The 18,555-nt window shown below is 46.3% G+C and overlaps 1 protein-coding gene across 1 annotated transcript; it reads right to left on the bottom strand.

Annotated features, from left to right (window-relative positions):
• Window positions 1-636: 636 nt before the first annotated feature.
• LOC117662168 (leukotriene B4 receptor 2-like) lies at window positions 637-7,558 on the bottom strand. The gene is made up of 2 exons (XM_034411458.3): window positions 7,340-7,558; window positions 637-3,337 (listed from the first exon to the last, which is right to left on the bottom strand). Coding segments are annotated over exons 1-2 (1,140 nt in total). The 5' UTR covers window positions 7,342-7,558; the 3' UTR covers window positions 637-2,199.
• Between the last annotated feature and the right edge of the window lie 10,997 nt (window positions 7,559-18,555).

Below are 18,555 nucleotides of genomic sequence, written 5' to 3'. Positions count from 1 at the left end.
GCAAATGTTTATCCAAAGTGCCTTCTGGGAAGGGAGGGGTGTAATGTATATAGTTTTGGCAGGAAAGTTTGAATGTTAATTGCTCTCAGCTGATTGGCTAACTGCCAGGACTGTAAGGTATATAAAGGGGGCTGTTTCCCCGTATCAGTTGCTGGATTCACACCATGAAGTAAAGAGCTGTTGTTACTCACGACCTGGCTTCATTCGCCCTACTTAATAGATTGCAAATATATTCCACAGTGAAAACCTAATATGTTCTTTTATCATAAACCCCTACATTCAACTTCATGTTTATATGCTTGTGTGTGTGTATCAGTTTATTCAACTGGCTTCTGTCAAACATATTTTTCCCCTTTTTCGCTTTGCTTTTAATTTTAAGATATTTAAGAAATTATATTTATTTTTTTTCTCATCCAAATATTCCCTGCAAAAAAATCCAGGGGTAGGCTGCTGGGGGTTCACAGGGGTTCGGGAGAACCTCTACTAAACAATACTTTTTTTTTTTTAATGCAAGAAAAAACTGTGGAAGAAAAGCATATTTGTCACCGATAGGCATGCTAAATTTCAATTATCTGAATTTTCCCACGGGCTTGTCATTAAAAGAACACAAGGACATAAATGGAATGCACAAAATCATTTGTATATAATAACCAGTTTATTATTGTAAACAGCCCAATACAAATATTGTTGGCCTATGTACTTAAGCACAGGGGATTTTTAACCTCAATTTCTGCATTCCTACTGACTGCTGTAGTATACACAAAGAGGTTGTCTGAAGTAAAAAGAGATTCCATTTTTGGTTTTTACCCTCCTCCTCCTCCTCTTCCTCCTCCTCTCCTCCTCCTCCTTTTATCTTAAAAAAAACCCCAAATGCCTTTCTCTGCTTTTAGAAAATGTACATGTTAGAGTAATTCTGCCTGCAAGCAGATAATAAAAGAATTTACTGCAGAAATTCCCCTGATTCCTTTTAGTTTATCAGAAGACAGATTGCAAATATATTCCACAGTAAAAACCTAATATGTTCTTTTATCATAAACCCCTACACTCAACTTCATGTTTATATGCTTGTGTATGTGTATCAGTTTATTCAACTGGCTTCTGTCAAACATTTTTTTCCTTTTTTGCTTTGCTTTTAATTTTAAGATATTTGAGAAATTATATTTATTTTTTTTTCTCATCCAAATATTCCCTGCAAAAAATCCAGGGGTAGGCTGCTGGGGGTTCGCAGGAGTTCGGGAGAACCTCTAGCTAAGATTCTGTGCAGTTTGGAGAACCCCCAAATCCCACTCCTGGCTAGCCCCACCCACCCCACCCTGCCCCTCCCAGGAGTCCCCACGTGGTCCGTTTTGGATGCAGGTAAGTGCAAGGCACGTGTGGAGGCTTGGGGAGGCTGAAAAATGGGCCTAGTGGAAGTCTGAGGGCCTCTGGAGCCTGGGGAGGCCATTTTTTGCCTCTGGGAGGCTCAAGGATCGCCTCTGGAGCCCGGGGAGGGCAAAAACACCTCCCCCTGCTGTGGTGTAGAGGCCGACTAGGCCACACCCACTATCACCATGCCCACCCAGCAACTGGGCAGAGAACCTCTTGCTAAAAGTTTTGAAGCCCACCCCTGAAAAATCCTGTATGTAATTTTTAAGGAGAGAGAGAGGGAAAGGGAAGGAGGGAGGGAGGGGGGCTACTGGCATCCAACCATTCAGGAGCAATTTATTTACTAACAGATAAACACTCTGTACATGCTCAAAATCAACCACAGATCTTTGCTCTTTTCACAAGAGTCAAGCCTAAAGCCTAGCTATGAAAAAAAAAATACAGTTCTAAAATCAACATATTACATTTCTTCAAATGGATGTGGCAAGAAGAGACAATACAGTCATGAAAAAAACAAGGAAACAAAGAAATAAACAACACTGCCATGAAACCTAGGTACAAAGAGGAAAGATGGAAGAGAGAGAGAGAGAAAATAGTTGCACATGTCATGTAGTGTAGAAGGTTTTCTCTGAATCTTGGTTTTACACAAAGAGCAGGCAGGTAGCAGAACTGGAAATTCATATTTTGCAGGCAAATGACCTAGCTTCGGTTCTTTACTTTGTAAGATCTCTGCATGAAATATTGAAAAACTGCCCAATCAGTGTTGACAGTCATATGCTGGAGGAACTGGTCCTGCCTAAGGCAGTTTTGGAATTTCTTGTGTAGTGACTCAGTCTAGGAAGTGTTATGTGTTGTGCCATCGGTCAGTCTACAATCTGTGTCCTTGTCGACCCTATCACAATTTCCCAATAACTGCTGGTCCAGGTTTACAGATGCCCCAGCAGCTGGTATTAAGTCTTTGTCCAAGTTTTTCTGAGACTGAGACCTCCGTCCGAGCCCCTCGGATGCTCCCTCGAAGAACTGAGCAATGAAATTGGCACCCGAAGTTTTAATGAGATTCCCAGCGGCAAAGACGTAGAGCACAGGGTTAATGCTGCTACTCAAGAAGGCTAAGGCTGTGGCTCCTGCTCGCCCATTCTTCCAGGCCTGTCCCAATCGCTCCGCCATTTTCCCCGAGGTTAGATTGGAAGCCACCTGGATCATGTTGATGATGTGGTAGGGCATCCATAGGACAGCGAAACAGATCACAATGGCCACAATCAGTTTCTCTGTCCGAGCCCCTTTTCTCTTCCGTACCCCCCTGAGACGGACAAGAATGGCAGAATAGCAGCCAACAATGATGGTGAATGGAATCACAAAGGCCACCACCGTCTCCATGGTGAAGTGGAAGATGGTCAGGCTCTTCCTGGAGTGGCAAGGCTCACAAATGAGATATTTCCGTGAGGGTTCCTTTAAGACTTGTCGGAAGAAGAAAGCTGGCAGAGACAACAAAATGGCCCCCATCCAAATCCCTACCAAGATCTTGACTACCAGGTTCTTCTTCCGGATGGCTTGGGAATAATAGGGCTGGTTGACTGCCAAGCAGCGATCTGCGCTCATGAGGGTGATGATGAAGATGCTAGCGAACATATTGATGCAACACAGGTAGTACACTGCTTTGCAAATGGCCCAGCCAAACAGCCATGTCTTGAAGATAAGGAAGAGGACAAAGAAGGGTGTCAGGAGAAGAACCACTCCATCTGCCACTGCCAAGTTTAGGACCAGAAGGCAGGTGACTGAGCGATGGCTCGGCTTCATTTTCCAAAGGATGCTCCAAATCACAAAGAAGTTCCCAGGTAGCCCAATCAGGGCAGCCAGGAGGAGAAACACAATACCAGCAATGCTGGAAGTTGAGGAGCTCACGAGGGTGCTGTTTCCTGATGTGAGGAGGCAATCATTGATGGTAGTGTTCAGCAAATGGAATGGGGGCGCCCTGTTAAGAAGGAAACATGGAAAAGTTTGAGATGTCAAGAGATGGATTGGAGGTGAGGTATGCTTATACCTCACCACCAAAAATAAATTTCCTAGCACTACCAATAGCACTTAGATTTATTTTATTTATTTATTTATTACTAAATTTATATCCCGCCCTTCTCCCCGAAGGGACTCAGGGCGGTGAACAGCCAAGAATTAAAATAACATACAATATAAAAGTTAAAAGAATTAAAAATAAATTAAATTAAATGGCCGCCCCAATTTAAAACCCCTAGCAATACAATTAAAAAACCCCTAAAACCTATTCAGGCCAGGCCGGCTTGCTGAAATAAAAACGTCTTCAGGGCCTTACGGAAAGTGCGGAGATCCGGAATCAGCTGTATTCCGGGAGGTAGCTCGTTCCAGAGGGCGGGTGCTCCCACAGAGAAGGCTCTCCCCCTGGGGACTGCCAGCTGACATTGCTTGACCGACGGCACCCTGAGGAGGGCCTCTCTGTGAGAGCTTATTGGCCGGTGGGAGGTTATCGGTAGCAGCAGGCGGTCTCGTAAATACCCTGGCCCTAAGCCATGGAGCGCTTTAAAGGTGAGAACCAACACCTTGAAGTGCACCCGGAAGACCACTGGGAGCCAGTGCAGCTCGCGCAGGAGAGGTGTTATATGGGAGCGCCATGTCGCTCCTGTGATCACCCACGCGGCTGCATTCTGGACCAGTTGGAGCCTCCGGGTGCTCCTCAAGGGGAGCCCCATGTAGAGAGCATTAGCGTAGTCCAGGCGAGAAGTGACGAGAGCATGAGTGACTGTGCATAAGGAATCCTGACTCAGAAAGGGGCGCAACTGGCGTATCAGGCGAACCTGATAAAAAGCCCCCCTGGCCACGGCCGTCGTATGCTCTTCTAAAGACAGCCGTGTGTCCAGGAGGACACCCAAGTTGCGAGCCCCCTCTGTGGGGGTCAATGACTCGCCCCCAATAGCCAGCGATGGCGCCAGCTGGCTATATCGGGATGCTGGCATCCACAGCCACTCGGTCTTGGTCTTATATACTGTTTCATAGTGCTTTACAGCCCTCTCTAAGTGGTTTACTTAGCATATTGCCCCCCAAAACCTGGGTTCTCATTTTACCAGAAGGATGGAAGGTTGAGTCAACCATGAGCCAGTCAGGATTGAAATAGGGCCTGTCGGAAGAATTAACTTGCAATACTTCATTCTAAGCACTGTGCCAACATGGCTCCTCTAGTTGCAATGAGCCAGAGGTGGGCTTGAAATTACTGGTCTCACAAGATCTAATCTCTGGGACATGTTGGCTATATTCGTTTCTTGTTCTGTTTGCTTTTCTGATTGTGTTACCTCTCACATTGGCTTCCTTACCTTAATGGATAATCTCTGGTCACCTTCTTGAATTTTGCCTCCATACCAAAGATGCTTTTTCAAGAGGCAACTGGGCTTTCTGTTTTTATTTTGAAGACGTTTTGCTTCTCATCCAAGGAGCGTCTTCTCATCCAAGAAGCTTCTTCAGCTTTGAGCTCTGAGCTTCAGAGATGAAGAAGCTTCTTGGTTGAGAAGCGAAACATCTTCAAAGAAAAACCAGAAAGTCCAGTTGCCTCTTGAAAAAGCACCTTTGGGACAACAATGACCTGGATGACTGAGAATCTCCATAGACATTTGCCACCATACCTTTTACCTTTTTAGGGATGGTCTGGTAGCTCAGCAGTTAATACACTAGGCTTGTCATCTGGAAAGTTGGCAGCCCAGGTTTGAGACCAGAGCTCCATGAGACAGGATGAGTTCCTGTCCTCACCCCAACTCCTTGAAAGCAGGCAAACGCAAGTAGATAAATAGGTATCACTACAGTGGGAAGGTAACAGCTCTCTATGATGTCATGCTGGTCACATGACCATAGAAAATATCTTCGGACAGCGCTAGCTCAATGGTCTTTAAACTGAGATAGGCACCGCCCCTTACAGTCAGCAACGACTAGAGGAGTAAAATCTGCAGGGACTCTTTTACCTTTTTAAAAATCTTGGCTATTGCATGTCCAGTAGCCATGAGTTTCACTGCCTCATTCTGTGTGACCAACAAAGGAGAATATTTGTAGCTTGGTGTTGAAATGAGGGGTCCTTGGTGTTCTCAGAACTTGGTGATTTTCTTGCAGATGTTTCATTACGCAAACTGGGTAACATCAACAGTGCTAGTGCTAGTGATTGATGATAGCTAGCCGTGGATAGGGAGTAGTACTGATGATGTTACCTAGTTTGGTAATGAAACGTCTGCAAGAAAACAACCAAGCTTGGAGACCACCAAGGTCCTGTGCGAGACAATAGGGATTCTATTTGATCTTGCTTCTCTGCCAATCATTTGCATTTGACAGCTGTGAAGTTCATTTACTAGGGAGGAAAAACACCTCACCCATCATTTTCACTTGATTTTTATTCTCTTGATCTATTTTTTGTTCCCATACCATTTTAAGCCGAAATCTCTTGTCTTCCCACCTATCGAAGAGGCTCCTACCACTTTCTGAATTTTCTATTCCTTTTGAAATAAAACAATCAAAACCCAGTACAGTGCTCCTATCCAGTGATGCACTTTAATAAGCATCAAGCAGGAAAGTCCTTACTAACCCTGGTTATTTCATTTTCAAACGCTTTCCTCCTCATGCCTGAATTTTCCATAGAAATTTTCCATTGCAGTGGAATGTAGGTCTCTCTTTCTGCGTCTCTCAATTGAAATGCACAAATAAATGATAACGCTAACCAGAATCTGGAAAAAAAATCTTTCTTTCTTCCTTCCTTCCTTCCTTCCTTCCTTCCTTCCTTCCTTCCTTCCTTCCTTTCTTTCTTTCTCATTCTTTTCAGTTTGTTCTCCTTCCTTACTTCCTCCCTCCCTTCTCTTTCTTTCTCTCTCTCTTACTCTTTCTTTCTCTTTCTCATTCTTTTCTTTTCTGTTTTTTCTCCTTCTTTCCTTCTCTCTCTTTTTCTTTCTTTCTTTCTTTCTTTCCCTCCTTTCTCGCTCTCTCACATTCTCTTTTGTTTTTGTCTCCTCCCTCCCTCCCTCCCTCCCTTCTCTTTCTTTCTTTTTCTATCTCTCTTTCTCTCTCTTTCTTTTTCTCTTTCTCTTTCTCATTCTTTTCTTTTCTGTTTTTTCTCCTTCCTTCCTTCCTCCCTCCCTCCCTCCCGTCCTTCCTCCCTCCCTCCCTTTTTTTTCTTTCTTTCTTTCTTTCTTTCTTTCTTTCTTTCTTTCTTTCTTTCTCATTCTTTTCAGTTTGTTCTCCTTCCTTCCTTCTTCCCTTCTCTCTCTCTCTCTCTCTTACTCTTTCTTTCTTTCTTTCTCTTTCTCATTCTTTTCTTTTCTGTTTTTTCTCCTTTCTTCCTTTCTTCCCTCCTTCTCTCTCTTTTTCTTTCTTTCTTTCTTTCCTTTCTCGCTCTCTCACATTCTCTTTTGTTTTTTCTCCTCCCTCCCTCCCTTCTCTTTCTTTCTTTCTCTCTCTCTCTTTCTCTTTCTTTCTTTTTCTCTTTCTTTTTCTCATTCTTTTCTTTTCTGTTTTTTCTCCTTCCTTCCTTCCTTCCTTCCTTCCTTCCTTCCTTCCTTCCTCCCTCCCTCCCTCCCTCCCTCCCTCCCTCCTCCCATCTTCCTCCCTCCTTTCTTTCTTTTCTTTTCTGTTTTTTTCTCCTTCCTTCCTCCCTCCCTCCCTCCCTTGTGGAATTTTGTGTTAATCCTTTGCCTGTCGTTGCCATTGCCATTATCTATAAATTAAGATGAATTGTGACTGTTTGGATAGCAGCATAACCGGCAAAGCGTAAACATTGTCCTGGATTTTTATCATACATTTCTGTTCATTCCTTTCATTTCCAAATTCCCCAACATAACAATTCAAGGAATGCTCCCAATTATTTCATACAGTGAAATAATCTTTACCTGCCTCGCTTCCCTTCTTTTTTCCCCCTGCTTGAACTGGGCTTCAAGTACCACTTACAATCCACCCACCAAAGTTTTAAAAAAATTCTTACATGGGGGGACAGCCATCCACTTCAGGTCACAGACGGGCCAGTGTCTCCTGCCTTCGCTGGATTAATAACGCCTTCATAACCAGTCCTTATTCATGCAAAAGGTTGCTTCTCTCACTGCTCTTCCTCCGCTTGTCTAGACTAGAAGCTGGAATGAGATTGAGTAATGGAAGAGCAGGGGAGTGTCAGGGAGGCTGGCTCAGTCTGCATGCACGAACTCACACCCCTGGATTCTCCAGGCAACCTCCAAGTTGGGACTTGCTGGAGAGATAGAAGACCACACCCCTGGCTTTCCTTCCTCCAACAAGTCCCAACTTGGAAGTTGTGTCTGCATGTCTGCATCCTTCTTTTTCTTTTCATTTTCTTTCCTTTCCCTTTTGGCCTTAGCCTTCTGCTCAGCTGTCAAGCATCCCTTCCTGTGTCATCCCTTCCTTCGCAGAGATCTCCCTGTGCCTGGCTTCGGAAGGAAGGGACTCAAACCACAGAGCCTTATCTGGGGGGAAGCTGAAAACCAAACCCCAACAAGCAGGCAGGCAATCATTTATCTGTCCTTCCCTCACTGTGCAGTTTACATGACGAAGTGGGGTGACTTTTGTGTTTTTATGTGCTATTTTACTACCAATACCGCTATCAATACCGCTACCGATATACTATTTTTTTTTAATGTCTTATAGATGCAGTGACCATACATTCTTGACTACCATATTTTTCGGAGTATAAGATGCTCCAGAGTATAAGATGCACATTAGTTTTTGGGGAGGAAAATAAGAAAAAAAAAATTCTGCCTCTTCCTACCAGCATCCATTGGTATTCATCCGGCTAGCGTTCTTGCAGCAAACAGCAAACAGCCTGGTCAGCTTCAGCACATTATTGCAGTCTGATTCAGCACAAGCAGCTGATTGGCGGTTGGATCGGCCTCCCGGAATACCGCCAATCAGCTGTTCTAGGCTGTGGGGACCACCACAGCCCATCTCCGCCTTAGCTCGTCGCATTTTTGGCCTCCATGTTGCATTTTCGGCCTCCGCACACCCCATTTTAGACCTTCCGGGATCACCACAGCACATCACCACTGATTGCCACCTCTACACATCACATTTTCGGCCTTCACACATCGCATTTTTGGCCTCCGCATGTTACATTTTCAGCTGGTTAGATGGCAGGGTTCAGCAGTGGGTGGGGGCTGAAGGGGGGAGACCAGCAGGTGGGCGGGGCTTCAGCAACATTTGGTGTATAAGGCGCACAGACATTTCCACCCACTTTTAGGGGGTGGGGAGTGCGTCAAAAAGTATGGTAATACAGACAGTCTTTTATTTCAGAAAGCTGTCCTTTAGATTATTTTACCACACTTTTGTGCTTTAAAAGTAGTCTTCGACTTACGACCATAACTGAGCCCAAAAGTTCTGTTGCAACATGAGACATTTGTTTTGCCCCGTGTTACGACCTTTCTTGCCACCGTTGTTAAGGGAGCCACTGAAGATGTTAAGTGAACCAATGCAGCTGTTAAATAGAATAATATGGTTGTTAAGTGAATCTGGCTTCCCTGTTGACTTCACTTATCAGAAAGTCGCAAAAGGGGATCACATGACCCTGGGACACTGCAACCATCATAGATTTGAGTCCGTTGACAAGCATCTGAATTTTGATCATGGGGATGCTACAATGGTCGTGTGAAAAATGGCCATAAGTCACTTTTTACAGAGCTGTTGTAATTTCAAATGGTCACTAAATGAACTGTTGTAAGTCAAGGACTGCCTGTATTTGGATCATTTAACATTTGATATACAAGTGGGTCAGTGGTAAAATCCTTTTTTTTTACTACCGGTTCTGTGGGCGTGGCTTGGTGGGCATGGCGTGGCTTGGTGGGCATGGCAGGGGAAGGATACTGCAAAATCTCCATTCCCATGCCACTCTGGGGCCAGCCAGAGGTGGTATTTGCTGGTTCTCCAAACTATTCAAAATTTCTGCTACCGGTTTTCCAGAACCTGCTGGATTTCACCCCTGAAGTGGGTCCACTTTATGCACAGTGTTTCCCATTTATGTGAAAAATACAAAAAATAGAGTTGTCTTTTTAAAATAAATTTCAGATATACCGTTTGATTTTAGATATTTTTAAAAAATAAAATATGCGCCTTTTTCTTGGTTTTGTTCTTGAATTTTGCTTCGTGAAGCAAAGTTATAAGCATAAACCATTTTTCCCCCTTATGAGCTTCTTTCAGATTTGCCCATTTTTTCAGATTTGAAAAAAATACCAATAGTATTAAGAGAGCCCATGGATTTGTCTGTATGCCATCAAGAGGTTGACTTATCATACACAAAATAGTTTAAACAAAGTGGACAATCTAATAATTGAGGGTGAAGAATTGAAGTGCCCTTAAAATCCAGACTAACTCTGCTTATTTGCATATTTGCTCATATTTTGAGGTGAATAAGAAAAAGCCAGGGGTGAAATCCAGGTTCTGACAGGTTCTGGAGAATTGGTAGCGGAAATTTTGAGTAGTTCGGAGAACCGGCAAATGCCACTCTGGCTGGCCCCAGAGTGGAGTGGAAATGGGGATTTTGCAATATCCTTCCCCTGGAGTGGGGTTGAAATGGAGATTTTGCAGTATCCTTCCTCTGCCATGCCCATCAAGCCACACCCACCAAGCCACACCATGTCCACCAAGCAACGTTCACAGAACCAGTAGTAAAAAAAAATTGAATTCCACCACTGGAAAAAGCATGTGAGGTGTAAATAGGCCCGTCAATAAAAAATAAAGAAAATAAAGAAAAGGAAAATCCTTCTCCCTATTGCGGTATCAGAATCCAGAAGGGAATAGAGCTGGAAGAGACCTTGGTCCAACCCTCTGCTCAAACAGGAGACCCTGTATCAGCCTTGTTTTCATGTCGGATGTAGCAATGGTTTCCCATTTTGCCATTCTGCTCAGCAACACAGCAACACACACAACTCACACAAAACGCAGGCCTTAGCTGCCAACAGCTTCCCACTCTTGTGCTAAGTCATTGTTTGCTTAATCCAGTGTTTCTCAACCTTGGCAACTTTAAGATATTTGGACTTCAACTTCCAGAATTCCCCAGCCAGCATGTTTACCAAGTCACAATGTATAGGTTTATCCAACCATTCTAAGTCAAAAAAGAAAAGAAAAGGGGAAGGGAAGGGAAGGGAAGGGAAGGGAAGGGAAGGGAAGGGAAGAGAAGAGAAGAGAAGAGAAGAGAAGAGAAGAGAAGAGAAGAGAAGAGAAGAGAAGAGAAGAGAAGAGAAGAGAAGAGAAGAGAAGAGAAATTCTCATTTAGTGCAATGGGTACATTTACACAGAAGCACTGATGGGCTGCTGGGAGTTCGTAGGGGTTCAGGAGAGCCTCTAGCTAAGATTCTGTGCAGTTCAGAGAACCCCCAAATCCCACTCCTGGCTGGCCACACCCAGCCCCTCCCGCCCCTCCCAGGAGTTCTCAAATGGCCCATTTTGGATGCAGGTAAGTGCAGGGTGCGCACGGAGGCTTGGGGAGGAGAAAAACGGGCCTACTGGAAGTTTAGGAAGCCGGAATTTCCAGCCTCCAGAGGGCCTCTGGAGCCTGGGGAGGCAATTTTTGCCCTCCTGGGAAGCTCAAGGAACGCCTCCAGAGCCCAGGAAGAGCAAAAACAACCCCCCCCCATGGTGCAGGAGCCAGCTAGGCCACACCCACTATGGCCACGCCCACCCAGCAACCGGGCAGGGAATCCCTTGCTAAAATATTTGAAGCCCATCCCTGCACAGAAGGGTTTATTTTTTCTGAGCCAAAAATAGAGTTGGCCCTCTTCTTCTAAATTTAGAAGGCCAGACACGGAATAATGGATGGAAACTGACCAAGGAGAGATTCAACCTAGAAATAAGGAGAAATTTTCTGACAGTGAGAGCAATCAATCAATGGAACAGAAGTTGCCTTCAGAAGTTGTGAAAGCTTCATCCCTGGAAGCTTTCAAGAAGAGACTGGACTGCCATCTGTCAGAAATGATGTAGGGTCTCCTTCTTAGGCGGGGTTGGACTATATGACCTACAAGGTCCCTTCCAACTCTGATAATCTATTAGATCACTGTAGGCTGTATTGAGCCTCAATACAGGGCTGTCAAATTCTATAAGGGGAAAACCATACTGGTTAAGTTTGTGTATGACCTAGCCACAAGTGGGTTGAAAGTTTCAGAAGTAGAATGAATATTACGTGTGCTTTGTTTCCCTTGCTTGCTATTGTAGTTTCTGTAGTTGCAGAACTCTTGTGACAAAAATGTTAACTTAATGGTATTCATGAGAGGAAAAACAGAGCAGTCTTTCTTGACCACATTAGAAAGTTCATCCTCTCGAGTGAACTATTTCAGGTATCGCCAAACTTGAAGATTAGTGGATTTCAACTCCCAGAATTCTCCAGCCAACATCTCCAGCCACTTTAAGCCAACAAGTCTTAACGTGGCCAGCATGAGGAATTCTGGGAATTTAAGACCTTTATGTAGTCTTAAAGTGGCCAAGTTTGGAGACCCCCGATCTATTTCATAAGATTAGCATCATGCAGGGGGCCTCCCAGCAAGGAATGGTCACTACCTTATCCCCCCCTCAAAGCCACCTGTGAAGTTCCTTGCCAGAATTACTCCTTTCTTTGAAGAAAAGCCTCCAAGGCCATCTTTGTTTTCCTGCTTGAAGACAGGATGCAAAAAGGCAGGTTTTACTTTGATACTAAACCCCATACAATTCCCCCTAACAAACATATTCAAGTCCATTGGATCTAGATTGGCCAGCTTTCCAAGATGAAATGGACAACATTTTCACTATAGTGAATCTAACTGGAAAATATAGGTAGTCCTTGACTTACAACCAGGGGTGAAATTCAGCAGGTTCTGACAGGTTCTGGAGAACCAGTAGCAGAAATTTTGAGTAGTTTGGAGAACCAGCAAATACCACTTCTGGCTGGTTCCAGAGTGGGGTGGGAATGGAGATTTTGCAATATCCTTCCCCCAGGAGTGGGGAGGGAATGGGGATTTTGCAGTATCCTTCCCCTGGAGTGGGGTGGGAATGGAGATTTTGCAGTATCCTTCCCTGCCATGCCCACCAAGCCACACCCACAGAACAGGTAGTAAAAAAAATTGAATTCCACAACTACTTACAACCATTCGTTCAGAGGCTGTTCGAAGTTGCTACAACGCTGAAAAAAAGTGACTTATAACCAGCCCTTGCACTTATGACAGTTCGCAGCATCCCAACAACTTTTGGGAGCCTGCCCCTGCGGGACCCTAAATACCCATTGAGATCAGCGGTTGGAAGATGGAGGTATGGCTGACGGGATGACTGCTGGGGAGGTGTATACGATCTGGGGTCTGAGGGGCCAGTGGATGGCCTAGGACTGATTATTGGGCCACCATGGAAGACCTCTCCTCCCCCTTCTCCCCCTCCCCTTTTTGTGTGGCCTGACTATTGGCTTGTTTCAGCCTCCTCCAACTTGTACGAGACGGGAATTCTCCCTCCCTTGAATACATCTTCCTTCTGCAAGATTGTTATCACTCTGTTTTATTGAGTGGGATAATTCCATCTGGATTTCTGCCTCTATTGAGTTGATTCCATCTGAACTCCCCTTGTCAGATGATGACCTGGACAGAATGGTGTGGACCCTGAGTGACATGGCGTCTATGAATCATCTGCTATTGGAGGAGTTGGATCAATGAATCCTAGTTTTCAAATACATCTGGCCAGGCCACCATGAGAGGGTGGCCTGGAAACTGCCCTCCGAATGACTGAACTAACGTTATCTCCTTCCACTGCCATGAGAGGGCAATGGGGACCATGCTCCACTTAACTGAGACTTTTTCTATTCCAGGACTTTTAGGACCCCACCCAAATTCGCTTTTCCCATCCTGGTTATTTGATGTTTTTTGATGTATTCGGCGGCGGAGCTGTTTGCATCACGAAATTTCCCCCTTTCGCAGGCCTGGCCCTCCATGCTATCGAGGGCCTATCTTGATGTTGGGTTTTGGAGCCCCGAGAGATGGTATGCATCAAAGAAGAGATTGAGGGGTTTTTTAAATGGGTTTTTAATCAAAATTTTAAGGGGTTCGGGGAAGACCGGGGTGGGTTTTGGGGGAAATCCACCAGGGTCGAAGCTGGGCCCTGTGAGGGGGTGTGGCACTAGGGATACAGGGTCAGATGTGAGGGAGGGGGCTGGAGCTCGATCCGGGGAGGGTTGTTCAATCAGTACTGTAGGTGGGATGGACAGATATGGGGATAGCAGGGGGCCATATCATGTTTCGGGAGTGCGCACTCGCTACCTTCAAGCAATTGTGCACTCCGGTCCTCAATGCCTTTCTTGTTCCCCAGGTGGTTCAGATCCTCAGGGCCTGGACCTCCGACTGATGTTATGTAATGCCAGGTCCGTGGTAAATAAAGCCCCCCTCATTTACGATCTTATTCAGGAGAGTGGAGCGGACCTGGTGGGTATCACGGAGACCTGGTTGGGCCCGGAAGGGGGGGTGCCCTTTGTAGAAATGTGCCCAAGTTTCCGGGCATTCCATCAGCCGAGAGCCCAGGGTAGGGGAGGGGGGTAGCGGTTGTTATTAATGAAGATCTATGTCCGAGGGAGACCACTGTTCCTCAGACAGCCGGATGTGAGTCCATCCTTGTGAAGTAGGTCTGTGGGGTGCAGGTGGGTCTGCTGATCATGTACCTGGCTCCCTGCTACGTGGCAGCGGCCCTGTCCGAGCTGCCTGACATGATAGCTGGGGTGGTGGTTGATACCCCCAGGCTAATGGTCGTGGGGGATTTCAACCTGCCATTGGTCGGTGACAATCAATGGCGGCCAGGGAGTTCATGGCTTCCATGACGGCCTTGGACCTGACCCAGTTAGTTCAAGGCCCTACTCACATGGGGGGGACACACTCTGGATCTGATTTTTGTCTCTGGTCAGTGGCAGAATGATCTGGAAATAGGGGATTTAGTTACACAACCCTTGTCATGGTCTGATCATTCACGCGTTCAACTGGATCTTCAAACCGCTACCCCTCGCTGTAGGGAGACGGAACCAGTTAAATGGTTCCACCCCAGGCGCCTGATGGACCTGGAGAGATTCCGGATGGAGCTTGGGCCATTCCCTCACGACTTGACTGAAAAACTAGTGGCCGCCTGGGATAAGGCGGCCGCTGGGGCTTTGGACCGCGTCGTGCCTTTGTGGCCTTTGTGGCCTCTGGGGCCTTTGTGGCCTCTGACTTGCCAATCTCAATTGGCTCCTTGGTTCTCCGAGGAGCTGAGAGAGTTGAAGCGCTGGAAAAGATGCCTGGAGAGCGGTTGGAGGGCCAGCCGTTCTGAATCTGACCGAACACTGGTGAGGTCTCATATTAAGACCTACATAGTGGCGATCAAAGCAGCAAAATTTAATTATTTTTCCACTCTGATTGTGTCTGCGGATAACCGCCCAGCCACCCTGTTTAGGGTGACCCGTTCCCTACTCCATACGGGAGCGCGGGAAGACCCCTTGCAGGGTAGGGCTGAGGATTTTGTGCAATATCTGCATGACAAAATCACTCAGATTTGGGAAGGCTTGGACTCCAACTGGATGGGTTCAGATGGGGTGATGGAGGCAGGTCTTGAGAGTGCTAGCTGGGAGGAATTTGACCTTGTGACTCCTGAAGATGTGAACAGGATCCTGGGTAGGTTTGTTGGACCCATGTCCCTTCTGGTTGGTGCTGGCTTCCTGGGAGGTTACACGAGGCTGGCTCCAGGGGATTATTAACGCTTTTTGAGTGAGGGTTTCTTTCCCACTGCTTTGGAAGAGGCAGTGATGAGGCCCCTCCTCCAGAAGCCTTCCCTGGACCCGGCTGTTTTATCTAATTATCGTCCTGTCTCCAACCTTCGTTTTGTGGCGAAGGTTGTTGAGAGTGTGGTGGCACAACAGCTTCCTCAGCACCTGGATGAAGCGGACTATCTAGATCCATTCCAGTCGGGTTTCAGGCCTGGATGTAGCACAGAAATGGCATGGGTCACATTGGTTGATGATCTCTGAAGGGCTCGGGACAGGGGTTGTTCCTCTGTCCTGGTCCTGTTAGATCTCTCGGCGGCTTTTGATACCATCGACCATGGTATCATGCTACACTGGTTGGAGTGGTTAGGAGTGGGGGGCACCGTTCTATGGTGGTTCATCTCCTTCCTCTCCGGCCATATGCAGTCTGTGTTGGCAGAGGGGCAGAGGTTGACCCCAAGGCACCTAGTTTGTGGGGTGCCACAGGGGTCTGTCCTCTCGCCCCTCCTGTTCAACATTTATGTGAAGCTGCTGGGCGAGATCATCCGTGGCTTCGGGGTTGATTTCCATCAGTACCCTGATGATACTCAGCTGTACATTTCCACCCCGGGCCACCCCAATGATGCCCTTGAAGTGATGACCTGGTGCCTGGAAGCCATATGGATCTGGATGGGGAGGAACAAGCTCAGACTCAACCCTTCCAAGACCGAGTGGCTGTGGTTTCTGGCATCCGGTCATAGTCAGTTGACTCCATCACTGACTATTGCGGGTGAGACCTTGACCCCCTCAGAGAGGGCTCGCAACTTGGGTGTCCTCCTGGACTCGTAGCTGTCCTTAGAAGACCACCTGACAGCTGTGGCCAGGGGGGCTTTTTATCAGGTACGCCTGATTTACCAGTTGCATCGCTTTCTGGACCGGGACTCCTTACGCACAGTCACTCACCCCCTTGTCACCTCCCGTCTGGACTATTGTAACACTCTCTACATGGGGCTCCCCTTGAAGAGCACCTGGAGGCTCCAACTGGTCCAGAATGGCCGCGCGGGTGATTATGGGAGCGACATGGCACACCCATGTAACACTGCTCCTGCGTGAGCTGCACTGGCTCCCGGTGGTCTTCCGGGTGAGATTCAGGGTGCTGGTTGCTACTTTAAAGCACTCCATGGCTTGGGACCTGGGTATTTACGAGACCGCCTTCTGCCACCGATAGCCTCCGATCGACCGGTATGCTCCCACAGCGAGGGGCTCCTCCGGGTGCTGTCAGCTAGGCAATGTCAGCTGATGACCCCCAGGGGGAGAGCATTCTCTGTGGGGGCCCCTACCCTCTGGAATGAGCTGCCCCCGGAGATTCGTAGGATTCCCGACCTTCGTACCTTTCGTCGCACCCTAAAAACATTATTATTCCAACAAGCAGGGCTGGCCTAACTACTTTAATGGGTTGTTTTATTAGAGTTTTTGGCCAATTTATTTAATTGTTTAATTGCTTTTAATTTTTATATTGTTATGGTTTTATTTCTGGCTGTATACCGCCCTGAGTCCTTCGGGAGAAGGGCGGTATAGAAATTCAATAAAATAAAATAAAATAAAATAAAATAAATAAATAATCATGCAACCAAGTTTGGGCACTCGGCAACCAGTATGCTTTTACAAGGTTTACAGCATCCTATAGTGTGGGAAGAAAAATCTGGTCCAGTTCCAAACCTGGAGAAAGGTGCTGAAAATAAAATGAAGGCTGAAGGAAAGAAGGTTTATTTGGTTTCCAGAAACTTCATTGACAGCAGTAATGTTTCTGGGGTGGCTGACAAAATGGCTGAAGTGAGTGGATGGATCTTTATAGAGTGATTGAGATGCTCCCGGGGGTTGTGCAATGTAGCGAGCCTTGTGCCTTTTACTATTTCAATGGGATTGAGTTAATCGTATTATGTCCTAAAGGTCATGTCTTTTCCTTAGAATTTGGATGGGGGGAATGTAGATTTTTAATCCCATCAGCTCCAACCTTCTGTGCGTTTTGTATATGAATAGATTGGCCCAGTCTTGCTGAATGAATATAAAATCTCCATTCCTAAAGACCAGTCTCTTCTGCTTGAAGCTATTTTACTATGGTAGGAAGACTGGGGCTGCTTTCTGCCTTTAAGAACATGTTTCTCCATTTCTCCTTTGGGGAAATATTCTATCCTGCCTCTTTTAATTTTAAGAATAAAGAATATTTTAACCTAGGGAGGGGGGGAGTGACTGAAGGGATGGGAGGGGAAACCAACAGAACTTCAAATCTACATTGTAAGTAACCCCTGGGAGCAGGGGTGAAATTCAGCCGATTCTATCCGGTTTGAGCGAACCAGTAGCGGCGGCTACAGGAGGCTCCACCCACCTGTGCGGACGTCATGATGTTGCTTTTTTTGTGACATTTTAAGCCTCTGTGTATGCTCAGAAGGCTTTGCGCATACGCAAACTACGGCACGCACACATTTGCGAACCGGTAGGGAAGGTAAGTGAATTTCACCCCTGCTGGGAGGTTTGTCATAACTTCAACCGGTTGCAAAACTATTGGCTATGAGTCGAGGACTTCCAGTAAGATTCACGTTTTTTTTTTAATTTTTTTTTTTTAATTTGATTTATATGCCGCCCTTCTCCGAAGACTCAGGGCAGCTTACAATGTGCTCAGCAATAGCCTTCATTCTTTTGTATATTTATACAAAGTCAGCTTATTGCCCCCACAAACTGGGTCCTCATTTCACCTACCTTAGAAAGGATGGAAGGCTGAGTCAACCTTGAGCCTGGTGAGATTCGAACCCTGCAGTAATTGCAGGCAGCTGGTCTTAATAACCAGCTTAATAACAGGGTGCCTTAGTCAGGGTTTTTTCCTATGTAGATCAAGTTGTTTACATGGCCATAGTGAGGCTGGTGTTCTCGGCTTCGTGCTTCTAGGAGCAATGTGTGTGATCGCAGCTGTTTCTTCCTTTTAACTGCCAGTGGGGGTGTGAACTGATTGGGTGGGAGCTTGGCTGTGTTCTGATTGGGTGGAGGTGTCAAATCCCCCTGCTACTCAGACTAACCCGACCACAACTAAGCCCCCACCTAAACAGAACACACACCCAGCCAATCAGAGCACAGCCAACCCCCCATCCAATCAGAGCACAGCCAAACCCCCAACCAATCAGAACACACCTCCACCCAATCAGAACACAGCCAAGCTCCCACCCAATCAGTTCACACCCCCACTGGCAGTTAAAAGGAAGAAACAGCTGCGATCACACACATTGCTCCTAGAAGCACGAAGCCGAGAACACCAGCCTGAAGATGACGAATGAGACTTCGTCGAAACATTGCCAAGACACCTCCAATTTATACGGGAAAACTCTGGTTTATTTAAAACAGCAGCAGAAGAAGCAACAGCCACAAGAGCAACCGTAGCAGCAGTTTGCAAAAGTCAGAATAACTTGCTGAGGTTTTTCATATGTTTTTGAGAAAGACCAAAC

The sequence above is a fragment of the Pantherophis guttatus genome, chromosome 4 (assembly GCF_059756535.1).
Source record: "Pantherophis guttatus breed Tessera chromosome 4, ASM5975653v1, whole genome shotgun sequence".
Taxonomy (NCBI): Eukaryota; Metazoa; Chordata; class Lepidosauria; order Squamata; family Colubridae; genus Pantherophis; species Pantherophis guttatus.
The sequence above is the reverse complement of the archived record's forward strand: the minus strand, read 5'-3'. Positions and strand labels throughout refer to the sequence as shown.